Raw genomic sequence first — 27,399 nt, forward strand, 5'->3', positions numbered from 1 at the left:
ATGTTACAGGATAAAAACGTATCAAAGTCAGTACTGGTTAATAATTTGGAATGGTTCACCTCAGCAGACACATTCAACAGCAGACAGGTTTTTGTATCACTCAGTTTCACTGTGAGAGCCAGATGAAGGGGACAGATTGTATTACAGGATCTTTGGCTCTGGAACTAAACTGATTGTAACAGGTAAGAATACACTTTCATATCCTTAAGTTATTTTAATAAATAAGTTGAAAATGTATTTTAATGAGTTTCTGCTGCTTCAGGATTCACATGTTAGTTTTTTCATCATTAGAAGAGAATTCTTGCAGCCATGCAGCTATTGTTACATAAAAAGGTTCATAGTTCCTGAAAACATGTTTAAATCTCACTGCACAACTCCAGTTATTCTTTATTTCTGCAGGAGATTAAACTGATTTATTGAAAAAGTTTGATGAAATGTTAGAAACATAGAGTATTTGATCCTTTCAGTAATTCAGCAATAAGATAATATATGATTTTAAACAATCTAATATATGACAGTAAATGCATTTTGTAAAGTGTACAACTTTAATTTTATTGTTTAGGTGTTTAGGTTAAGTGTTTTTCATATGATGGTACATTTGTCTTTTAGTGGAAGATATATTTATACATGAAGACACAGAGATACTGAATATATTACAATAAATATAACTATGCATAATAATTTATATATTTCTCTACATGATACAAGATTATATATAACAGCACACATACACACACACATATATATATATATATATATATATATATATATATATATATATATATACAGTATATATAGCATACTATATAAATAATATTTGATAATATTTGATAATTAACATAATCTGAACAATTTGTTGTATTTGTCGAAGTTGTTGTGAAAAAACATTGAAATTACTGATATATTGATTTGTTTCTTAAGCAATTAGATAAAAAATAAGATGGTAAATGTATGTTATATGTAGCCTATTTTAGTAATTAAAATGATAATTGTATTTTATGAAAAGATAAATATGTAATATATTGTAATATGTAAGTTAACTCTACAACACTTTTCCTTTTGTGTGAAGGTACATTTTGTAATTATTATATGTCATTTTTCAATCAAGGATCAAGATAGTACGGAGCCCCGGAGGTGACATGGAGGAAAAAAAAAAAAATCGAAGAAAAAAAAAAAAAAAAAAACATGTACTGGGGGGAAACACTAACTCGAGGTCTCGACTTTCAAACTCGAGATCTCGAGTTTATGACGGAGAAAAAACAAAAAAACCCGAAGAAAAAAAAAAACAAAAAAAAAAGAAGAAAAAAAAATAAATAAATAAAAACACGTACTGGGGGAAAACACTAAACTCGAGATCTCGACTTTCAAACTCGAGATCTCAACTTTCAAAGTGAGCCAGTCCAGATGTCAGCGGGAGGCGGAGATTTCCGCCCGGCTGCAGCGTGTCCTCCCCCGGGCAGGAACACAGCTTCGCCTAGCTGCTGCGCCGGTCCCCCGGTCATGTCCGCCAGACTCCCCTTAAGAAACCTGTGATTTAAACTTCAGCAGCCTGTGAGAGTCCACTCTGCTCAATCCTGGTACTGGTTCTCCCGGGCTTCCCTTCCTTCCAGCGGGCCCAGCAGTACAGCCTGGGGCTCCAGCTGCGTGGTGTCGGTTTTGGCTCCCAGGAAGCAGGCAGTGAGCTCCAGATCCTGCAGCCGCAAACGGACTCTGCTGCCCCGCACCACAATAGCTCCTCTCCGTCCGCCTGCCACCGGCAAAGGCAATGGAACTTTCCGCCGAAATCGACGTACAGGTCGTCCTGGACTACGTGGAAGATCCCCCCGATCACCACTGTGTCTTTGTCCGGTCCCATCTGGATCAGCAGGGACCGGCACAGCAGCGAGGCAAAGCTGCCGGTGGCAGCGTCTCTTCCCCCGGGCAGGAACACAGCTGCTCCCCGTCATAAACTCGAGATCTCGAGTTAGTGTTTGCCCCTAGTGCATGTTTTCCTTCGTCTTCTTTGATTTTTTTTTTTCCTCCATGTCACCTCCGGGGCTCCGTATGATAGTCTGTTTATTATATTGCAGTTATTATTTATATTTGATATATCATAAAAATCATTCACGGTTTAATGTGAGGATTTTGTTGACGTAAAAATGATTTCTACTCGTTCAAAGTCAATCTTTATTGGCTCCTATACAAATAGTTTTTCATTAGTGGTTATCAAATAAGGACTAAGACTCAAATAAATAGTTATATTTGATCTTTATATAAAATGTATAAACACATCATGAACAGTGTCATAGATGAGTTAAAGTTCATACTGAAAGTGGATGCTGTTATTTAAAAAAAAACTATCAAATCTAATAACAATTACTTAACTTACTGGAGAGACAGTGATTTCTATCTGTTTTTGACCACATACATTTAAAATATAAATTATTTAAATCTTTCTTGTTGTTGTTATATTTACTTGCCCCGGGCCATGGGGCAACACTTATTGTTGAACATTGTTATTGTAGTTGTGTATAAACGTGAACATTGTTGTTAAAAATGATGACAATTTTTATAGTTTATTATTATGTTATATAGATTGTAATAATTCAAAATTGCTCAAACATTAAATGTGAAAGTTAATCTTATTTATTATTATATAGAAAAAAATTGTCCATTCTATGAAGGAAAATGTCATCTATATATTATGTTTTTAATAATAATTATAGTGAATAGACTTTGTACATTAATCCATAATGTGTGTCCATAATTGTCTTTAGTCTCCATATAACACGTGTTGACATGAGATGATCCGTGTGTTTGATATGAAGGTGAATACAGTATATGTAGTGAACTTTGTGCTGTATTGATGAGTAGTTTAGTGATCAGAGTCCATGTAGTTTCCAGGATCAGACTGAATGCAGTGCTGTAAGCTGCTGTTGACTGTGTGAATGTGTGTCTGTGCTGCTTGTTGCTGCTGTCAAACTTCAGATGAGCCGGTAGTGAAGCCCGTGGTGAGCGTGTACCCAGCAGCATCCAGAGCCCACCTGGAGGGGAAGAGCTCCCTGCTGTGTCTGGCCTCAGCTATGTTTCCTCCTCTGGTGAAGTTCTCCTGGAAAAGACGAAATGGGAATGGTCCTCTGGAGGAGCTGCCCTCTGATGAGGGAGAGCAGCTGGAGATCAGAGAGTCTGGACGCACCGCCTCCATCTTGCTGATCCATCAGCAAGTTAACAAAAACTACAAATACCACTGCTACGTCCACCATGAGGGGGGCACAGTGGAGGCCCAAACAGAACAAGGTAATGAAGGCTTGGTGACTGCACTTAATAATTCGGTTTTATCTCTTATTCGGAAAAAGACTATTTTCTGACTAAGCTGTTTCCATAGCTAAATAAAGAGAATATTCCACTAATATTCCCGTATACATGCAGCCGTGCAAAATAGGATTTTTGTTCCAGCATTAGTGGACTTGTTGGATTATGTGAACACAGCCTCCCTCTTTCATTCCTTCAACCAGCTTCTTGAAAAAGTTGGCATCTCTACAGCAGCCTTGCACACTGTTGCTTTTTGTACAACAACCATAGCAACGCACAGAGCTGACCCTAATGAAGGCTTGGTGACTGTGTTCAGCAGTGATTCAGCTTCATGTGGAGATGCTGTCAAAGAGCACAGAGGAGTAGATGACTGACATTTGTCACTGCAACTCCAAACATTTCACTGCTTTTCTGTTTCAGAGGTTCCAGCTCCAGCAGCCTCCCATCCTCCAGAGAGAGATCCACCAGACCAGCTAGCTCTGGAGGAAGCTGACTGTAAGATCACCTGCTCACTCTCCTTCAATAACAATGTTTTCTTTTGCACTTCAGCTTTTGTTGTCAATGCCAACATTTAACGACACTGTCCCGGCTCCATAACTAAAATGGGGGGTGTAGCCGACCCCTGTCTTCATTTGAAGCTGGTTGTCCGTCTACAAAAGTCCAAAATATTTCGATGAAATGAAATGAAATGTATATAGTAGAACATACTGAAACCTGTCTCTCTATGTGTGTGTGTGTGTGTGTGTGTGTGTGTGTGTGTGTGTGTGTGTGTGTGTGTGTGTATCTGTCTGTGTGTCAGTGTCCTTCCAGTTTCAGTGCAGGGTGAAGTTGTTCTGTCTGCTGTACACACAGCTGATAGTGAAGAGTCTGGTGTACTGCTGTGGACTCTCTCTGCTGATGATCCTCAGAAACAAGGGACCGTCCACCAACTGAACACATGCTGACTGACTGTTTTCTGCTCGCCATCAAATCTCATCAATTCATCTCATTTATCACTTTGATCAGTATTCACAAATATCAATTATGAATTGTTGTAGTTGTCATCTTAACCATATAAATACATATATATCTTAACAGTTACTAAGTTTAAATTCTGTGCTGTTTTTAGATACTTTAGTTTATTTTTACTTTTAATTGTGACTTGAATAATGATAGATAATTTGAATAATCTGTCTGGTAGGTATTTTATAGTTCATAGTGTTTTTTCTGTTCTTGTGTTTCTCTTTCATACATTATGTCGAGTGAGGCAGCTTTGTTAATTTTTTTCAGTGTAACATTCTTAATGAACGTAAATGAACATAACATAAAAGTTTCTGTTTTTTTCATCCTTGTTTTTTGAATTTCATTTTAATAATTAGAATTAGAATCATTGTTATTGGACAGGTAACCAAATATAACAAATACTGTATATGTAACCAGTTGTATACAAATCAGAAGGTGTGGTTGTTCCACGCTGGAGTCTTCTCGAGGACAAATCTTTTATGGTGAGTTATTCGGTAATACCTGGGGTCATGCAGTATATGGGGCACAGGTATTTTTTAATCGTAAAATTCTGTAAAAATAGGCTTTAACATTTCATGGGGTCGTGCGGTGTTTGGGGCACAGGAAATGTCCAACAGAAATATTTAATTGGCTTTTTAATTATCTTTAAAAAAAAAGAGAAGAGTCAAACTAGTTTGCAAATTTAAACATTCAATTTCATAATACTTGTAATACAAAAACTAATTGTCTTAATGTAGGTAATCAACTGGGAAGGTTTCATGGTGATGTATGTTACAATATGAACACTTATTCACCTGTAGTCTTTAAAATGTCTTAATAATACATATAGTTAATTTTATAATCCATATCTTTAAAGGTTTTGTTCTCATACTCTGAGCAAGAAATCTCCACTTCAGTAGCACTTACATAAACCACACTACACACTTTCATTTTTTTTACACTGGTCATTGTTCAGATATCATTCAGAGTCTGACTTGTACAACATTGTATGTATGCAAAAAAAGCACATATTTAATAAGAGAATGCCTTATTTGCATTGCATATATTAACCACTGAGACATCACATCAGAAAATACTCAATGTGTTGTTTTGGAGTTGTTTTTCTTGTTTGTATGAGGACTTTCATCAAATCCAAGTGTAAACTGTAAAGTTCACCTTTGATGGCTAAAATCCCCATAAATAAAGTCCATGGACGTGACCTCCAGGTGGGTCATCATTGTTGCTCTCTGGGCTCAGTTAAACTGTGTGTGGGTAGAGGGCTCAGTGGAAAAAAAGTCTTCCAGACCACAAGAGAAAAGACACACAGCTGCAGAGAGGAAGAGGAGTTCCTGAGTGTTTACAGCAGCAGCAGATATGAATCTGTTCTCAGTGGTTATTAGAAATCATAAAAAACTGTTGACAGCGAATCACCACTTCCTTTCCTGCAGCAGATGGGCTGTGTGGGTTTCTGCTCTGCAGCCTTTCTCACGTTAACAACACAATGACAGTTACAACCATCCACTCTGGTTAAAGGATCATTCCAGGAACTTGAGTTTGATTTCAGCGCTCAGTATTCACTCTTTTAGCTCTTAGTTTTAATTTGAAAGAGAAACATCTCAAATTAAAAAGAAAAAAAGTATTTAGTGAAAAAATAACATTCATGTGCAGACTATACAAAACCGCAAACATCACGTAAATTATATTTCCGTTTATTTTTTAGAATAAAGCAAAAAAAGGGAATAAAAGAGTATGAATATGTTTTTCTTATGTTCCCCTTAAATCATAAATAATTGTTAACTAAAACTCTGATTCATAAAACAGTGGATATTATGAATAACAATGTGTAATAATACATCATTATTATACATACACATAAACGTTGAAGAAGTCGACCGCAGTATTTAAGCGGTACATCTGTTATCATTGATCAGAGCGACAGAACACAAACCACAGAGACAAACAAGTCATCTTGTTGTTTCACCCCCTCAAAAAAACATCTGCATCTCTAACAGCAGAACTAGAGCGTCCATGTTAACATGTTAACATCAAACAACCTATCGCTGCACCGCCGTAACTCAAGCTTTTGAAAACACAATCATAATTTACATAACCAACCATACATATTTTATTTTCCTGTATGTGTCATAAAATGTTTTGAAATTGTCTGAATTATAGTTTTTTTGGACCCCAGGAAGACTAGCCGGTTGTCTAGGCGACAGCTAATGGGGCTCCTTATAATAACCAATAAAACGATGATCAGCTCTGTGCTCCTCCTGTTGTTACTTTGACACTGCTGTCCTCTGGTGGCTGCAGAGACTCACTGCTTCAAACTACAGGTCTTGTGTTTCTTTATTTGTGTTTTTCTTGTCTCTTTTTGTTGTTTCTTGTATACAGTGTTGCAGAAAGTATTCTGATCCTTTACCGCAGTAAAAGTATTGTAAAAATACACTGTTACAGTAAAAGTCCTGCATTGAAAATGTTCTTTCAGTGAAAGTCTGTAAGTATAATAGTAAAGTTAGTTAGTTAGCTAATGGACATTTTGAGCCTCACTTGTTAACTACATGCTGGTAAAGAGTAAATAGTGAGAGGTGTTGTTCAACTAGTGAGACGAGATGTCTAACTAGTGCTGACAAAGACTGAAATCGTTGAGGAAACTGACGTCTGATATTAAGAATATGAAATAAATGCTTGAGTGCATTTTTCATATTTTTACCCTTGGTGTTGAAATGGTACAAATGTGTTCCTTCTTTTATGTAGTACCCTTAAAGTTCTGGCCTTTTAAAAAACAATATTGTACTGTTAGGGGAACATTTTAAAGAGTGAACCTGTAAGAATAGAAATGTTCTTGTCTTGTATCTCCAGTTTTGAGTGTGTGTAAGAGGCCTAGTGTCAGGATTTATGCAGGCTTGGACCCAAAAATGCAGAGTTAAGACGAGGAGGCAGAGGAAGGTTTCGAAGGTTTATTAAATTAAAATGGCTACAACAAAAGGTGTCCTGAAGCAAGCAGGTCTGAAACTGGCAAAGAGATAATTACAAAACACTAGGAGCAAAACTACAGTCACAGGAAAAGACACACATCTTGACAACCGAGTGTTTGCAAGTGAGACAAAATAATGGATATCGCTGAAAACATTACCAGTTCATGTGTAATACATGTCCGTTTAAGCATTATCCACACAAATACGATACATACTGTATAATAAAAAAAAATAAAACGAAACAACGCACTAGATATCTAGCTGGGATTCCAACCTTGGATGTCATGGACAAAAGAATTAACAGACTAGCTTCTACATCATCTATGCCACTACACGACGCACCGCTGAAATCATTTTGTGATTTCTATCTATATATTGGACTTTTATTGGACTTTTAGTCTAAGTTAACACAGGTTAACATATGAGAGAAATATACACTCATCTTAACTGGTGATATCACAATTTAACATGGGCAAATACAAGCCTGGAAACAGTAAAGTAGGTTCATCTTTGCCTCACATACCAAAACCTAACTGATGTACAACAAACAGGCATGACCCCACTTAACACTTTAATCTGTTTTTGGGGGTAAAAATGAAACATGTCAGTCATTCGCAAACGTGATCATTTATCATTGTCATTGTGGGCCATCTCAGAAGAATGTGTAGGCCTATCTCAGCACAAACAGTCTCTTTCAACCTGTGCCACAAGTCAACTGATTATAGTTGTGTTTAATTTAATTAAAATAACAATATGCTCTAAGTACTGCGGATTGATAAAAAATAAATGGATGTTCAAACTTTTAAGCTGTAGCCTCACTTAACCGTCCATGTTTTGTACTTTTTTTTAAATTTCATCTTCATATTGATACTTATTTTTCCTGTGCACTATAGCAATTTTTTTATATATTGTCAGACAGGTTTCAGTTACTAAGTGATTCATTTCCTCTGGATGCTCATGATACAGAAACCTTTAAAACGTCTAAAAAAGAAATCCAGGTCTTCAACCAGCTCCTGCAAACTCAAGTATTCATATAGATTATCTTGCTTTCACTTCAGTTGTTTGCTGTAACAAAAAAACAATAAAAACAAACATATAGATCAATGACTTGAACTATTATAATCAGATGTATTTCTTTTACAATTTTATAATTTACAAAAAAAAAAAACATTTTTAAATTTTACCAATAATTAAAAAGTCAACTGAAGTAAAGCCATTAGAGTATGTAACTGACATGAGTAAGTCAAATTTTAGAAACAAATCTGCTGAATCCTTTGACGAAAAAGAGTAATCACATTTTTTAATGTACTCAGCAGTTGTTTTATGGAGGTTCAAATGTGTTTAGTCACTATTTGTTACTTGTCAGATTGTTTAAATGATGTTTTATGTTGTGTTTTGTTCATAGCCAGCCTTGAATTTGACTTTAAAAGCAGATTGTAATGTAGGAGGAGCTAACTATGAACAAATTCTCACAGGGATCCAGTTGACATCATATTTAAAGATGGATTCATGGATTGCAAAACACCGTGAACATGGCTTACAGAAAGGTAACTCTCTTGGTGGTTGCTGTGATACTTTCGGCTGGTGCTGAAGGTCAGACCATAACACAGTCTGAACCAGCTTTTAGAAAACCTGGAGAATCCCACAGACTCACGTGCACAACATCTGGATTTAGCTTCAGTAGCTCAGTTTGGAACTGGATCAGACAGGATCCTTGGAAAGGACTGGAGTGGATTGCTGTTATACACACATATAGTTTTCCTATCTATTACTCCCAGTCAGTCCAGGGGAGATTCACCATCTCCAGAGATGACTCCAGCAGTAAAGTCTATCTGCAGATGAACAGTCTGAAGACCAAGGACACAGCAGTGTATTACTGTGCCAGAAGAGACACAGTGAGAGACACTAATAGGAGAGTCATACAAAAATTACTTCCTCTTTTTTCCACCACAACTGATAACATTAAACCATGTTCTCTGTAGCTCTGCTGCTGCTGTTGGCAGCTGGATGTCAGTCTCTCTGGATTTGTCAAAGTCAGCAGTTATTCTTTTTCAGTATAACTTTATCATTTATCACACGTTTGTCTTTAACAGGTGTGAAGTGTGAACAGTTGACACAGCCAGCCTCTGTGACTGTGCAGCCAGGTCAACGTCTGACCATCACCTGTCAGGTCTCTTATTCTCTTGTGGCTACTACACAGCTTGGATCAGACAGCCTGCAGGGAAAGGACTGGAATGGATTAATAGGAACACAAATGTAAAAGATTCACTGAAGAGCAAGTTCAGTGTAAACTTGGACTCTTCCAGCAAGACATAGGCCCTCTTTTATGAAACGTGTGTACGACCTAAAACAGATGTAGGATGGGCGTACGCCGATTCCTACACAAAGCAAGGGATTTATCAATTTGAACGTGAGCGTAGTCTGCAACATTGTTTGAGCCTGTGGGGTTTTGCACAACATCGCTCAGGAAAACAGGGTGCCATAAATGTAGTGATGGAGCTGTACGAAAGAGACAGGATTTTATTCCTCGCTTTTAAAAGGTATAGTGTTATGTTTGGCAATGATATTCAATACAGAAAACATGACGATGCACAACATTTTTATTTATTCTTCAGGTTTTCGTTTCTCTTTTAAAGTGTCGTTAATGGCCACAACTGAACAATTTATTTCTGCCATTGACCGAGTTATTTTGGCTTGTTTTTCCAGCCCCTCTGCTGTCAGGAGACAGGGTCGGGGTGGTGGTCCAGCACGGGGGGGGCGGACACGCGCTCTCCCTCACAGCTCACGGTTGCCTCGCTCTGACTCATGAAAAAAACATGAGTAAAATAAAAGACACTGCATAAACTCCGCTACTGTGGAATTATTTAAATATAAGTACACCTACATGTAGGCCTAAGCCTGTATATTACTATTAGGACTATAGCATATGTCAAGGATGTATACATTAAATAAACTTCAGCTGGAGTCTGATTTACTACGGCAACACTGTTGACTGCGTAAGTGATCTGTTTCCATTTCACATTCTTTCTACAGCCTTTAATACCAGTTTTCAGGCTGCCAAATAGTACACACGTTGGTGCAAAAGAACCTGAGATATCAGGGTTTCAATCTCCACCTCTGAAAAGTGCCGCTTCTCAGCCGGATTATGTCTCGCCATGTCGTAAATTGTAGGGGCGGGGCCTCAAAACCAAGAATATATTGGGGCGTGATATTTAAATTACGATTGTTTCCAGCCACTGCATTTATCAATGTACGACCATTTTTACGCTGTGATTGGTGTGATACGAACGTTTCATGAATCACACGTGGAGCCTGTCGTAAGATGATTTCTGCGCTCATATCTGCGCTGGTTACTAAATTAGGTTGATAAATGAGGGCCAGTGACTCTAAATGGATGGAATGTGCAGCCTGAAGACACTGCTGTGTATTACTGTGCCAGGAGATCCACAGTAACGCAAACCACCAGTAGACCTGAACAAAAACCCCTCAGAGCCTGAACACTTGTAACATGAAGCCACCAGAGGAGGAGCCCTCACTAATGATTTCAACACCAGCTCACTGTTACAGCAAGGAGAGAAACATCTCTTTAGATTTTATAAATGCTTCTAAATTAAAAACAGTTTTCATTAATTTAAATACCTTGAAATTACAATCAATGATACATCATTACACAGTACCAGTCAAAAGTTTGGACACACCATCTCAATCAATGGTTTTAATTCATTTTTATTATTTCCTACATTGTAGATTCATATTAAAGACATCAAAACTATGAAGGAAACATTTGGAATTATATAGTAAACAAAAAGTGTTAAACAAACCAGAATATGGTTTATATATTTTAAAATCGTCAAAGTAGCCACCTTTTACTTTGATGACAGCTTTGCACACTCTTGGCATTCTCTCAGTCAGCTTCATGAGGTAGTCACCAGGAATGGTTTTCCAACAGTCTTCAAGGAGTTCCCAGAGGTGCTGAGCACTTGTTGGCTGCTTTGCGTTCACTCTGCGGTCCAACTCATCCCAAACCAGCTTAATTGGGTTAAGGTCGAGTGATTGTGGAGGCCAGGTCATGGACACAGCACTCCATCACTCTCTTTCTTGCTTAATTAGCCCTTACATAGCCTGGATGTGTGTTTGGGATCATTGTCCTGTTGAAAAACAAATGATGGTCCCACTAAGCGCAAACCAGATGGGATGGCATGTCGCTGCAGAATGCTGTGGTAGCCATGCTGGTTAAGTGTACCTTGAATTTTGAATAAATCACCAACAGTGTCACCTGCAAAGCATCCCCACACCATCACACCTCCTCCTCCATGCTTCACGTTGGGAACCACACATTCAGAAACCATCCGCTCACCTATTCTGCGTCTCACAAAGACAACGGTTAGAACCAAAAATCTCACATTTAGACTCATCAGATCAAGGTACAGATTTCCACTGGTCTAATGTCCAATTCATGTGTTCCTTGGCTCAAGCAATTCTCTTCTTTTTGTTGTTCTTCCTCATTAGTGGCTTCTCTGCAACAATTCGACCATGACGGCCTGATTCATGCAATCTCCTCTGAACAGTTGATGTTGAGATGTGTCCGCTACTTGACCTCTGTGAAGCATTCATGTGGGCTCTAATCTGGGGTGCTGTTAATTTGCAGTTACTGAGGCATGTAACTCTAATGAACTTATCCTCTGCAGCACAGGCAACTCTTGGTCTTCCTTTCCTGGGGCGGTCCTCATGAGAGCCAGTTTCATCATAGATGAATGATGGTTTTCGCGACTGCACTTGAGGATATATTCAAAGTTCTTGAAATTTTCCGGTGTGACTGACATTCATGTCTTAAAGTAATGATGGATTGTTTGGAGTATTTCTTGCCATAATATGAATTTAAACAGTAGGTGAACAGGGCTTTTTACTGTTTATCGCTGTGTACCTACCCTACCTCTGCACAACACAACTGATGGTCTTAAACACATTTAAAAGGCAAGAAATTCCACAAATTAACTCTGACAAGGCACACCTGTTAATTGAAAACCATTACTGGTGACTACCTCATGAAGCTGATTGAGAGAATGCCAAGAGTGTGCAAAGCTGTCATCAAAGCAAAAAGTGGCTGCTTTGAAGAATCTAAAATATAAAACATATTCTGGTTTGTGGTTGTCTTTTTCCTTTACTACATAATTCCATTGGTGTTTTTTCATAGTTTGATGTATTAAGTATTAATCCACAATGTAGAAAATAATGATGGAATAAATTCAGCTCACAACTTCGTAAAGGTTGTGATCTAACTACAGTATAAATAAGTCCTCAAAGTCAGTTTCTCTTTCATAAAAGTATTTAAAAATGTAAATCATAACTGCATAAGTAACTAAATCACTAGTCTTTAGCCAACTTCAGTGTGATATTAATTAGTCAAACCAAAGAAAAATTTATTTTCTATAACCAAGTGTGTTTGTCAGAGATTCCACCTTCTGTTTGTGTGAGTGTAAGTTTATAGAGTTCCCTGAATGGTAGAGGCATTGATTATTACTGGTAGGAGGAAAAGTTGAAAATGTTAATGTGTCAGTGTAGATCTCATTTGATTTCCACTGCAGGAGATATCAATATAGAAGAGACTTAGAGAAAGATTATTTTCTCTCAATACAAGATGCATATAACACATTTTCATAGTATATATATTTTTGTGTATTGTGATGCCTAGACAAGCAATGCAATGTGATAGAAAATAACATCTGACAACTACATTTTAACAGCAGCTATACATCTCTTCACAAATAGGATGACATTTACCTTCTGGAATTTGGCCAATATGAAAGAAGCTCTAAACTGCTAAACCATGGGTTAAAGATTGTCAAGGTAGAACATTGTAGTTTATGTCCCATTATTTTCTATCAGTCCAGAAATTAGTTTTTCAGAACTTTGATAGTTCACAGTTTCCTCTGCTGTTGTAGAGATACTCTACTTATGGAAATGTATCTGTGTGACATGTTCCCATTTTAAACCTGTAGAGGGAGGTCTATCCAAACTCTTCCTCTCTTATAAACACACCAACACCAACTTTTGCCAGAACACTGGGGCAGTTTAATATATTTCTGAAACACTCAGATCAGAAAGCACTGAACTACAGTGTTTCTCACAGAATGGAAAATACCTGGAGTTTATTATTTGTAGTTACTATTCATTGTGAGAAAATCAATTCTGCAATACGTCCTTAGTGAATGTCCAACCTGTACTTTAAAAGTCTGTTAGATGATGATCACTTTTTTATCAACTTACAGGAGTTTGGAGTGAGATCAAACTGGACCAGTCTCCCTTTGAGGTGAAAAGACCTGGAGAGACAGTGAAGATGTCATGTATCATATCTGGTTATAACATGACAAGCAACTTTATTTACTGGATACAACAGAGACCAGGGGAAGCTCTGGAGTGGATTGGGTGGATGAACACAGGTTCAAACTCTACCATGCTAGCTATGGCAGCTCCTTTCAAAGCCGTTTCATCACGACTGAAGATATTCCCAGCAGCACTCAGTACCTCGAGGTCCAGAGCCTGACAGCAGCAGATTCTGCTGTTTACTTCTGTGCTCAACAGACACAGTGACTGAAGACAGTGACGCAGCTGCACAAAAGCCTCCACAGACAACAAACTGCAATGTGAGCTTAAGCATCTGAGTTTTTTAGCACCTAAGCCCTTTGATATATCCACATTAAATTTCCTTAATATTTTACTGTATGAGTACATATTTCCTTTCATCATGATGTGACATACCTCACATTAATAGACAGAGTTCCTGCAACAGTCAAAGCATTATCTACTGTAAAACTAAATTATATAAAATTAATATTCATAGGTAAAAGCCATGATGTTACAATGGTATTAAATTGTGAAATGACAATAAAGTAATTGAAACAGAGCCTTGAAAACAAAATTAATTATGATTCAACAAGTTTGAATTAACCTTGCATGTTACTGTATGTATGTGTCAGATCTCATTTGTGTATTAATATAATAACTGTGGTTGTGGTGTTAATATTGATAAACATTTTACACAAATTAAAACATGTCAGACCAGGGTCAAAACAGCTGACTTGGAGGGTTGACTCTGACCTGGTTCATCAAATAGCTCCAGTTGTTTCCTCCCTGTGAGGAGGAGTCAATGCAAAACTCAGATATCTTCCACCTCTACTTATCAGGCTGCAGAGAGGAGGACAGAGAACAGTGGACACACAGTTTAACATGATGGACTATAGGACAGGACTGCTGCTTTTAACTATCTGCTGGACAGGTGAAGATTTTCACTGATCTTAATCTTACATATCTTTTATTTTTTATTTTTTATACAATGTCTTTTTTCTTGTTGACAGGTGTTGATGGTCAGACTCTGACACAATCTGAACCAGCGATTAAAACACCTGGAGCACCCCACAGAATGACCTGTACAGCCTCTGGGTTGGACGTTAATGTCTGGATGTACTGGATCATGCAGACTGCTAGGAAAGAACTGCGATGGATCGCTTACATCAGCAGTGATAGTAGCAGCCTCTACTCGGGTGTTCCAAACCGGTTTACCGTCTCCAGAGACATCAACAGAAAGCAGGTGTATCTGCAGATTAACGGTGTGCAGACTGAAGATTCTGCTGTTTATTATTGTGCTCAACAGCCACAGTGACTGGAGTTGGTTGAGCAGCTGTACAAAATCCCACAGTACTCATTTATTCAGGCTGGTAGAGCCCAAGCATTAAGTATTTTTCATAACATTTATATATATATTTTTTATTTTTTATATTAGCTTTTGTTGTTTTGAGGATGGTAATTTGTTTCATATGCTGTGATTTACTTTAAATGTTTTTAAAATAAAGTAATAATCCTCCCTGCATTAAAAACACAATAAAGATCACTCATTGGTACAAGGTCCACAGACAGCACAACATTCTGGTTGCTGAAATTAAACTACTACAAATAATGTACATTTCTACAAATTAAGACACAAAACTGTTAATAATAAAAGTAAATAAAAGTGAGTCATAATGAGAGGTGTCAAGTAACTAAGTACAAATACTTCGTTACCTTACTTAAGTAGACATTTTGTGTATCTATACTTTACTGGAGTAATTATTTTACAGCAGACTTTTTACTTCTACTCCTTACACTTTCACGCAATTATCTGTACTTTCTACTCCTTAAATTTTAAAAAAAATAGCCTCGTTACTCCTGTTTCAGTTCGTCTTGTTTTCATTCCGGCTTGTCATCATTAAAAAAACACACAAAAAAAATCAAAAAACCTAATCCAGACAAATCGCGCCATCCGGATAGAGTGAATTTGATTGTGTTTGGATGAGAAGTATAAACATATACCATTCCGACACCCTATTGGTTTGTACGCGATCCATCGCACCTGCACATGACACAAATCACAAATAGCAGACATAGGTATGTAGCCTAGTACGAAGATGTCCGTGGCAGAGACTCAAGAGAACTTGAACGTAATGTCCCAACCAAGCACCAGCGAGGACTGCAGTTAGACCAACGCTGATGCTTCATATGTTTGATTTATGCAAACTCAGTGACCTTTCTCAGCTATAAAAACATCACATCTGGCTTTCAGTGGAGTTCACATCTCATCAGTTTCAACATAAACCATGTTCTCTGTAGCTCTGCTGCTGCTGTTGGCAGCTGGATGTGAGTCTCTCTGGATGTGTCAAAGTCAACAGTTTTTTTGCAGCATAACTATGATTTGTTACAAAACCTTTTCTTTTTTCAACAGGTGTGAAGTGTGAACAGTTGACACAGCCAGCCTCTGTGACTGTGCAGCCAGGTCAACGTCTGACCATCACCTGTCAGGTCTCTTATTCTCTTAGTGGCTACTACACAGCTTGGATCAGACAGCCTGCAGGGAAAGGACTGGAGTGGATTGGAATGAAAAGCACTGGAGCTTCTTAATACAAAGATTCACTAAATAACAAGTTCAGTATTGACTTCCAGCAAGACAGTGACTCTAAATCATGGATGTCAAACTCAACTCCCCACTAGAAAATGAGAATCATATCAAGGGCCAGACATGTTTTACAAGTTTATTGCTTTTATGTCATGGGAAAAGTCAAATATCTTTGACTGTATTATTGCATGTCTCATATAGTCTTCTGCCTTACAGTTTGGTCGACAAAAATGTCGAAGAAAATGCCAAAAACGTTTGGAAAAAGCATCAAAAATGTAAAAAAAAAAAAAAAAAAACGTGAAAAGTGACTAAAATTAGGTGGGCCAAAATGTATTGTGAACCTAAATGTATATAGGGGCCGGATCAAAATTAGCAATGGGCCGGATTTGGCCCGCGGGCCTTGAGTTTGACACGTGTGCTCTAAATGTTATAGAATACGAACATTCAATTTAAGATATTATGAGAAATTATAATCACACACTGTGTAATACAGTGTGTAAAACTTGGTAGCACTTTTTGTCATTCATACACATTTGAGTAATCAAAATGACGCAGTTTCCCAAGTATCCTTTACTGGGCCTTTACATGCTCACACCACTCAAATTATGGAAAAAACATTTTGAATTTTGAATATCAGAATATATACTGTATGTGGAAGACACAACTGTAACGATTAGCCAATTTGTGCATTGAACAAATCAATTATTTGATGTGCAAAAAAACTGCCCAAGACAAATATACATAAATCAATAAATACATTAAAAAAAATGTTGGTGCCAAATAACAATTAAAGATCATTTCTCACCTTGAATCACTTAAGTAAAGAATGCCAATCCCAGAACAGTCTGACTTATGGACTTAGAGAAAACGTTTAACACCAACATTAAGACAATCAGCCAACTATCACGTTAACAGAATAGTTAATAGACAATTTGTGCTTGTTTGAGAATCAGATGAGAAAATCAATGTACTTCTAATAAGTGTCTGCATTACATTTTCTTTCCTTTAATAAAATAAATGGTCATAATAATCTTGTCTACGAGTTACAGGACAGTTTATCCTTCTTTTGGCCTGTCAGTGTCCTTCTCTATGCAAAGTGAACTTCCTTATACTATATGCTATAAGTCTTGATATCATGATGTCAGTTGCAGCAGAAGAAGAGAAGCTCCCATCAGATCAACTTCAATACCAACCATGTTCTCTGTAGCTCTGCTGCTGCTGCTGGCTGCTGGATCCTGTGAGGAGCTTTCAGTAGATTCACACTAATCAACACATTAGAAACCCTGACTAGTCAGATGAATGATGGCGATAATGTTGATTTGTGTTTCCGCAGGTGTGACCATTATTGATCTCATCCAGACAGACTCAATGGTCTCAGCCTGGTCAGTCTCTGACCGTCAGCTGTCAGGTCCCTGGTTATTCTTTGACTGATGACAGCTATGCAACAGGTTGGATCAGACAGAGTGAAGGAAAACCAATGGACTGGATTTCCCTTCGGTGGGGTGGAGGAGACTTTTACCAAAATAATGCTCTGAAGAACAAGTTATTTTACCACACACACACACACACACACACATACACACATGTCTACTAGCTCGGTGACATTAACAGGAGTGAATCTGCCGCCTGAGGACACAGCTGTATATTACTGTGTGCGTGTAAGCAACAACAACCAACAACTACCCAGCAACCAGCATGTGACTCAAGCACAAATTTACATGAGATTGCTTTGGATAAATGTAATAAAATCATTAATTCTTGCGTTCAACTTAACATGTACAAATGGCCTTTATTTATATTTCTTGGTTAGATTATTGAACACTACAAAATAAAAAAAGTGCTCTTGTCTCTAAATGTGATATTGTATGTAGAAGGACAAGCGACTGTAATTGAAAAATTTGCATATAATAAATTATACAAACTATAACAGTGCTGGTTTAGGAGCCACTCCCTCCCCATGATATCCCAACCCAGTCTCACAGCAGTGGAGTGGAGCCATGGACGTGACCTCCAGGTGGGTCATCATTGTTGCTCTCTGGGCTCAGTTAAACTGTGTGTGGGTAGAGGGCTCAGTGGGAAAAAGGCTTCCAGACAACAAGAGAAAAGACACACAGCTGCAGAGAGGAAGAGGAGTTCCTGAGTGTTTACAGCAGCAGCAGATATGAGTCTGTTCTCAGTGGTTATTAGAAATCATAAAAAACTGTTGACAGCGAATCACCACTTCCTTTCCTGCAGCAGACGGGCTGTGTGGGTTTCTGCTCTGCAGCCTTTCTCACATTAACAACACAATGACAGTTACAACCATCCACTCTGGTTAAAGGATCATTCCAGGAACTTGAGTTTGATCTCAGCGCTCAGTATTCACTCTCTCAGCTTGGATCTGTTATTAAAATCTGAGAAAATGTCTCATATGTAATAACTTATATTCAAAAACTTAAATACCAGTTTTTAAATATTTAGTGATTAAAAAAACAAACATAAACAACCATGTGCTGCAGGCCTTTAGACAAACAGAATAAAAATCCAATGTTTAAAAAAAAATCACAAGGACGTATGTATTTGCCAGTGTTTTCTCATATTTTCGACTTAAATCATGAATCATTATTACAACCCCAAATCAGAAAAAGTTGGGACAGTATGGAAAACACAAATAAAAAAAGAAAGTAGTGATTTCTAAATGTACTTTGACTTTCATTGCAGACAATGTGAACACAAAATATTTCATGTTTTGTCTGGTCAACTTAATTTCATTTGTAAATATACATCCTTTCCTGTCATTCAGACCTGCAACACATTCCAAAAAAGGTTGGGACAGGAGCACTTTAGGGCTAGTAATCAGGTAAATTGGTTAAATAATGATGTGATTTGAAACAGGTGATGTCAACAGGTGATTGTAATTATGATTTGGTACAAAAGCAGCATCCAAGAAAGGTCTAGTCCTTTAGGAGCAAAGATGGGCCGAGGATAGCCAGTTTGCCAACAAATATGTGAGAAAATTATTGAAATGTTTAAAAACAATGTTCCTCAAAGGAAGATAGGAAGACATTTGCTTATTTCACCTTCAACAGTGCATAACATAATTAAAAGATTCAAGGAATGTGGAGGAATTTCACTGCGTAAAGGACAAGGGCGCGAGCCTAAGCTGAACAACCGTGATCTCCGATCCCTCAGGCGGCACTGCATCGATATCACCACATGGGCTCAGGACTACTTTGGCAAACCTTTGTCAAGTATCACAATACGTAGTTGCATCCACAAATGCCAGTTAAAACTGTACTGTGCCAAAAGGAAGCCCTATGTTAACAGTGTCCAGAAGCGCCATCGACTTCTCTGGGCTCGGAGGCATCTGGGATGGACCATCACACAGTGGAAACATGTACTGTGGTCAGATGAATCAGTATTTCAGGTATTTTTTGGAAGAAATGGACGCCGTGTGCTCCGGACCAAAGAAGAAAAGGATCATCCAGACTGTTACCAGCAACAAGTCCAAAAGCCAGGGTCTGTCATGGTATGGGGTTGTGTCAGTGTCTTGGCAAAGGTAACTTGCACTTCTGTGATGGCACCATTAATGCTGAAAAGTACATAGAGATTTTGGAGCACAATATGCTGCCTTCAAGAAGACATCTTTTCCAGGGACGTCCATGCATATTTCAACAAGATAATGCAAAACCACATTCTGCACACATTACAAAGTCCTGGCTGCAGAGGAAGAGGATACGGGTACTTGACTGGCCTGCCTGCAGTCCTGACCTGTCTCCAATAGAAAATGTGTGGCGCATTTTGAAGCGCAAAATGCGACAACAAAGACCCCGTACTGTTGCCCACCTTAAGACTTGTTTGCAACAAGAATGGGACAAAATTACACCTGAAACACTTCATCACTTGGTGTCTTCAGTCCCTAAACGTCTTTTAAGTGTTGTGAAAAGGAATGGCAACATTACAAAGTGATAAATGCTTTACTGTTCCATCTTTTTTTGAAATGTGTTGCAAGAACCAAAATAGGAATTTTGTTTTTTTGAAAAAAAAAAAAACAATAAAAATCATGAGGAACACATTACATTATGTGCTGTTGTATTGTCTGCAATGAAATACAAGTCAATGTACATTTAGAAATCACTACTTTCTTTTTTTATTTGTGTTTTCCATACTGTCCCAACTTTTTCTGATTTGGGGTTGTAATTTCCTTCTTCTGACCTACAAAGCTCTAAATGGTCAAGCACCATCATATCTTGAAGAGCTCATAGTACCTTATTGTCCCACTAGAGCACTGCACTCCCAGAATGCAGAGTTACTTGTGGTTCCTAGAGTCTCTAAAAGTAGAATGGGAGCCAGAGCATTCAGCTACCAGGCTCCTCTCCTGTGGAACCAGCTCCCAGTCTGGGTTCGGGGGGCAGAGACCGTCACCACCTTTAAGAGTAAACTTAAAACTCTCCACTTTGATAAAGCTTATAGTTAGGGAGTGAGGAGTTGCAGCGTTCGCCTAGACCGGCGGGGGAAGGTGTGTAGCCACAGTCATGACGCACCCCCTCCCTATCTCTGCTTCTCTTCATAGAAAGCTCACTATATTTAGGGTATCAGGAGTTGCAGCGTTCGCCTAGACCGGCAGGGGTGGGTGTGTAGCCACAGTCATGGTGCACCCCCACCCTATCTCTGCTTCTCCCCATAGAAAGCTTACGTATATTTAGGGAGTAAGGAGTCGCAGCGTTAGCCTAGACCGGCGGGGGAAGGTGGGTAGTCACAATCACTGAACACAGCCTCCCTATCTCCCCTTCCTGCAGCTCTTAGTTATGCGGTTATAGTTCTAGATTACCGGGGTACCTCTTTTGACACACTGAGCTTCTCTCTCCTCTCTTTTTCCATCAGTGTGTATTCAAGTCCCAGAAATGCTTGTTACTAACCTAGCTACTCATCAATACAGCACAAAGTTCACTACATATGGCGTTTTTCCATTACATGGTACCTGCTCAACTCGCCTCGACTATACTCGCCTTTTTTGGTTTTCCATTACGAAAAAAAGTCCGTGGTACCTGCTAACAGGTACTTCTTTTAGTACCATCTCCGTCGAGGTTGCAAGCGAGCTGAGGCGATACCAAAAGGTGGCGTGAAAACCTGCAGACTGCTGATTGGTCAGAGTGAATCGTCACTAATCACTGCGTCATCATTGCTAGCAACAGACCGGGGTTTCTTGAACAAACCCACCATTTTTAAATAGTTTTTTTTACAGATACAGGGGATAGAGATTGATTAATGATGTTGATTTTGTCAGCGAAAAAGTGGAGGAATGAGTTGCAGAGATCTGGAGTAGAGGTAGGGAGGGTGTTGGTCCGAGGCTTGAGGAGATTGTTCACTGTGGAGAAGAGGGTTCTGGGGTTTTGGCAGGGGTCAGTGAGGATGGTGGAGAGGTAGGCAGACGTGGCAGCAATGAGGGAGTCTTTGTAGGCAGTGAGATGGAGTTTATAGGCTTCATGGTGGACTGTGAGGGATGATTTCTTTGTCAGACGTTCAAGTTGGCGGCCAGCTTGTTTCATTTTCCGGAGTGCAGGTGTGTACCAGGGTGAAGAGGTGTTAAAAGTGATGGTTTTTGTTTTGAGGGTGGCCAGAGTGTTGAGGGAGGTAGACAAGGTGGAGTTGAGGTGGTTTGTGAGGTCATCAGGTGAGGTGAGGGTTGAGTCCAGGTGGAGAGTAGTGGAGAGCAGGTCAGAGAGATGGTGGGGCTCGATTGATTTAAGCTTGTGGAAGGTGATTTCTGTGAGGAGGCGGGGGCGTGGGGTTGGAGAAGGGATGGTGAACCGTATCAGTTTGTGATCAGAGAGGGGAAAGAGGCATGGATGGAGGTCGAGCACCGGTTGATTTGTGGAGCAGACCAGGTCGAGGATGTGTCCTTTATCATGGGTGGGGAATGTGACATGTTGGGTGAGAGTGAAGTTGTCCAGTAAAATGGTGAATTCTGATGAGAGCTTGCAGGTGGGGGAGTCCATGTGGATGTTTAAGTCACCATGTAGCAGCAGACGTGGAGAGAGAGATGAGGCTAGTGTGAGGAGTTCAGTAAAATCAGAGAGGAAGGAGGGATTTGGTTTAGGTGGCCGGTAAATGAGGATGACTGTCATGGAGGAAAGAGCTTTGAAGGCAAGATATTCAAATGATGATACTGAGGGGAGGGTGAGTTCTGTGATCTTGAAGTTCTGATTGAAAATAACAGCGAGGCCACCTCCACGGCGGGAGGGGTGGGGTTTGTAGATGTAGCTGTAGCCAGGAGGGGATGCTTGGTTGAGGGAGAAGAAGTCATTGGGTTGTTGCCCACTTTGCCCAAGTTTCGGTGAGCAGAAGAATGTCCAGTGTTGTCAAGGATTAGGAGGGCAGGGGCTTTTTTGCTGAGCGATTGTGTGTTGAAGAGGGCAAAGTTGGCATGGTGAGAGGGTGATAGGATGGGGGCAGGCTGGAGAGACCTGAGGTTGTCCCGGTTAACAGTGTGTGTGGTCAGTGTGGAGGGGCGCTATTGCAGTTGAGGGGGGACAGAGAGTGGATTTGCAAATGATTGGACAATAGGTGTATGTGACGGACGGAGAGCAATGTAGTCCAGTCTGGATTTTCTGTGCAGCCTGACGGTGTGTTCAGCCCTATGTGATCCAGTGGTGGCTTTCTGATGATGTGGGAGAGGTGCGACAGAGCGTGCAGGTGACCAGATGGATGGAATGGATTGTCCGTGGTGGAAGTAAACAAGCTTGCGGCGAGAGCTTCTGTGGATATAACGGGGTCGACGTAGAAGTCCGAGCTGTTTGATGACTGGGATGCAAGATGGAATGGAGTAGTTGAAGAATTCGACCAGATGCAGAGTTGAATATTTGAACATGATGCAGAGTGGAGGGACTGAGAGCTCTGTGATAGCGGTTAGCCGTGGGCTAGGACCACGGAGGTGGATGACTGATGTGAGTGCCAAAATGATCCACAGCATGACAGGAGGAGATGAAAATCCAGTCCCCGTTACGGCTGTGAGATTGCCTGTGAGAAGGACAGTGGCAGTCGGGTTAGCCGCTGTAACAGCTGTTCACCCACAGTTCATTGGGTGAACGAGGGTAGCCAGCTAGCGGCTAACCGAAGAGGCGACAGATCGTTCGAGGAGCCCGAGCGGCTTTGGGAAGCAGCTGAGAGGCTGTCCAGAGGTGAAACCCACAGTGTTAGTCAGCCGACACCCAGAGGTTGACCCGGCCGGTGTTTGAGGATAGCGGCAGCAGGTAACAATGGAATATCGTCGAGGTTGGTGGTGTCAGCTGGTATACACTTGGAGAACAGGTAGAGTTGAGCCAGTGGGATGAGATGATTGAAAGAAACTTGCTTTCCGTCAAGGGTGCAGAGAACACAGACAAACAAGAACACAAGAGGCAATAGCAAGCGGAGAAGCGGTGAAAAGACAGCGCCAGTGACCTCTCCGTGCAGCGTCCTCATGTGAAAAAAAAAACTACTAAGCTCTAAATGGTCAAGCATCATCATATCTTGAAGAGCTCATAGTACCTTATTGTCCCACTAGAGCACTGCGCTCCCAGAATGCAGAGTTACTTGTGGTTCCTAGAGTCTCTAAAAGTAGAATGGGAGGCAGAGCATTCAGCTACCAGGCTCCTCTCCTGTGGAACCAGCTCCCAGTCTGGGTTCGGGAGGCAGACACCGTCACCACCTTTAAGAGTAAACTTAAAACTCTCCTCTTTGATAAAGCTTATAGTTAGGGAGTGAGGATTTGCAGCGTCCACCTAGCCCATCTGCTTCTCTTCATAGTCATCAGATTCACCTACCAACCCTTATAGAACTGGCTCAGGTTTGCTTTGCAGCAGCTCTTAATTATGCTGCCGGGGGGACTTCCTTCCTTTGACACATTGAGATCCTCTCTCCTCTCTCTTTCCATCTGTGTACATCCATGTCCCAGAAATGCCTGTTACTAACCTAGCTCTGGGGCGCTTACTCCCCGGAGCCCTTATGTTTTTTGTCGCCCAGCAGTTTTCCTTGGATTAGGGTGGCACCTAAATCATGGTTGCAGCTGTCGCCGTGGTCCTGCTCCATGCCCTTCTATTCCCTGCTACACCCTGCCGCGCTCTGTGGTGCCCTGCTACGTCCTGCTACACCCTGTAACACCCTGCAGTGACCTGCTACAACATGAACTACTACAACTACTATTTCTAGTCATAGTTCCATTATCTTTATTGTGACTGTTATTGCCACTGTTCATCACACCCCCAACCGACATCGCCAGACACTGCCCAGCAAGAGTTTGGGTCTGTCCCAGGTTTCTTCCTAAAAAGAAGTTTTCCTCACCACTGTCACACTAAATGCTTACTCTTGGGGGAATTACTGGAATTGTTGAGTCTTTGTAAATTATAGAGTGTGGTCTAGACCTACTCTATCTGTAAAGTGTCTTGAGATAGCTCTTGTTATGATTTGATACTATAAATAAAATTGAATTGAGTTGAATTGAAGTTCAGCAATTATTTAAAAATGTAGGAAGATCACAACTCTTTCTACTTCAGATAAAAACAAGACTACACTGCAACACAGAGACATTATACATGTATAGTAATGGACAATGTTAAAATGTGAGCTGATGATGTTACTGGATAAAAACTTATCAAAGTCAGCAGGATTCATCCTCTGAGGAACATGAACGTCTGAACCAACGATCCACAGAGACACTCTGCTAGTGGGTCTAAAAAGGACATAAAAGAAGAGACAGTCATGTTAATATGAACATTAGAGAAACACATCATGGAGCTGGAATATGATACTGGTTAATAATTTGGACTGGTTCACCTCAGCAGACACATTCAACAGCTGACAGGTTTTTGTATCACTCAGTTTCACTGTGGGAGTCGGATGGAACAGAGTACTACTTGATCTTTGGCTCTGGAACTAAACTGATTGTATCAGGTAAGAATAAACATTAATTTCCTTCAGTTGTTTTATTGAACAAGTTGAAAATGTATTTAATGAGTTTCTGCTGCTTCAGGCTTCAAATGTTAATTTTTTCATAATTAGAAGAGAATTCTTGCAGCCATGCAGCTATTGTTACATAAAAAGGTTCATAGTTCCTGAAAACATGTTTAAATCTTACTGCACAACTCCAGTTATTCTTTATTTCTGCAGGAGATTAAAATGATTTATAGAAAAAGTTTGATGAAATGTTAGAAACATACAGTATTTGATCCTCTCAGTTAATCAGCAATATGATAATATATGATGTTAAACATAATCTAATATATGTCAGTATATATAGTATATAGTACAATCATTTTTAAAAGTTATTGTATTTTATATGATGGTACATTTGTCTTATAGTGGAAGATATATTTATACATGAAGACACAGAGATACTGAATATGATATTACAATTTATATATATGATACATGATATATATAGTATTTAAGTAATTTATTTTAATATGTAAGTTAAACACTTTTCCTTTGTGTGAAGGCACATTTTATAATTATTATATGTTAATTTCCAATCAGGGATCAAGATAGTTCGTTATCGATAGTTAAATTTGATATAACATAAAAATCATTCACGGTTTAATGTTAAGATTTATTTGACGTAAAAATGATTTCTACTCGTTCGAAGTCAATCTTTATACAAATAGTTTTTCATTAGTGGTTATCAAATAAGGACAAGGACTCAAATAAATTGTTATATTTGATCTTTATATAAAAGATATATATATATATATATATATATATATATATATATATATATATAAAAAACATCATGAACAGAGTCATAGATGAGTTAAAATTCATACTGAAAGTGGAGGCTGTTATTTAAAAAAAAATAAGGAGAATGGTCCTCTGGAGGAGCTGCCCTCTGATGAGAGAGAGCAGCTGGAGATCATAGAGTCAGGACGCACCGCCTCCATCTTGCTGATCCATCAGCAAGAGAACGGCACATATAAATACCACTGCTATGTCCACTATGAGGGGGGCACAGTGGAGGCCCAAACAGAACAAGGTAATGAAGGCTTAGTGACTGTGTTCAGTACTGACTACGTTTAAATGTACTTGATAACTCAGTTTTATCTCTTATTTTGAAAAAGACCATATTCTGACTACACTGTTTACATAGCTAAATAAAGAGAATATTCCACTAATAGCTAACTACAGCTTTTGGTACAACAACCATAGCAACGCACAGAGCTGACCCTAATGAAGGCTTGGTGACTGTGTTCAGCAGTGATTCAGCTTCATGTGGAGATGCTGTCAAAGAGAGCAGAGGAGTAGATGACTGACATTTGTCACTGCAACTCCAAACATTTCACTGCTTTTCTGTTTCAGAGGTTCCAGCTCCAGCAGCCTCCTGTCCTCCAGAGAGAGATCCACCAGACCAGCTAGCTCTGGAGGAAGCTGACTGTAAGATCACCTGCTCACTCTCCTTCAATAACAATGTTTTCTTTTGCACTTCAGCTTTTGTTTTCAATGCCAACATATAACGTCACTGTCACTGCTCCATAACTATAATGCTTGGTGGGGCCCTGACGTGTTTGTATTTAATTATGGCCTTTGAAATTTATTTCAAATTGTAGCCGAACCCTGTCTTCATTTGAAGCTGTTTGTCCCGTCTAGAAAAGTCCAAGTTATATCAATGAAAATCTGATGATGTTCTGATGAAATATACGCAGTTGAACAGACAACAACTGTGTCTGTATCTGTGTCTGTCTCTCTCTGTCTGTCTGTCTGTATATCAGTGTCCTTCCAGTTTCAGTGCAGGGTGAAGTTGTTCTGTCTGCTGTACACACAGCTGATAGTGAAGAGTCTGGTGTACTGCTGTGGACTCTCTCTGCTGATGATCCTCAGAAACAAGGGACCGTCCACCAACTGCAAATGTTCTGACTGACTGTTTTCTAGTCGACTTTTCTCGCCATCGAATCTCATCAATTCATCTCATTTATCACTTTGATCAGTATTCACAAATATCAATTATGACTTGCTGTAGTTGTCATCTGACCCATATAAATACATATATCTTAGCAGTTACTACGTTTCAATTCTGTGGTGTTATTAGATACTATAGTTTATTTCTAATCTTTTAATTGTGACTTGTATAATGATAGATAATTTGAATAATCAGCTGTCTGGTAGATATTCTATAGTTCATAGTATTTTTTCTGTTCTTGTGTTTATCTGTAATACATTATGCAGAGTGTGGCAGCTTTGTCAATTTTTTTCAGTGTAACAGTCTTAATGAACGTA

General features: G+C 39.3%; 1 pseudogene and 1 gene segment (V, D, J or C); one reads left to right on the forward strand and one right to left on the reverse strand.

Annotated features, from left to right (window-relative positions):
* LOC116045015 lies at window positions 1-27,399 on the forward strand. The segment is given in 5 exon segments: window positions 1-18; window positions 119-182; window positions 2,968-3,276; window positions 26,485-26,559; window positions 26,895-27,399. Coding segments are annotated over 5 exon segments (615 nt in total).
* Window positions 1,552-2,469, reverse strand: LOC118495764 (annotated as a pseudogene).

Source organism: Sander lucioperca, chromosome 9 (genome assembly GCF_008315115.2).
Source record: "Sander lucioperca isolate FBNREF2018 chromosome 9, SLUC_FBN_1.2, whole genome shotgun sequence".
Classification (NCBI taxonomy): Eukaryota; Metazoa; Chordata; class Actinopteri; order Perciformes; family Percidae; genus Sander; species Sander lucioperca.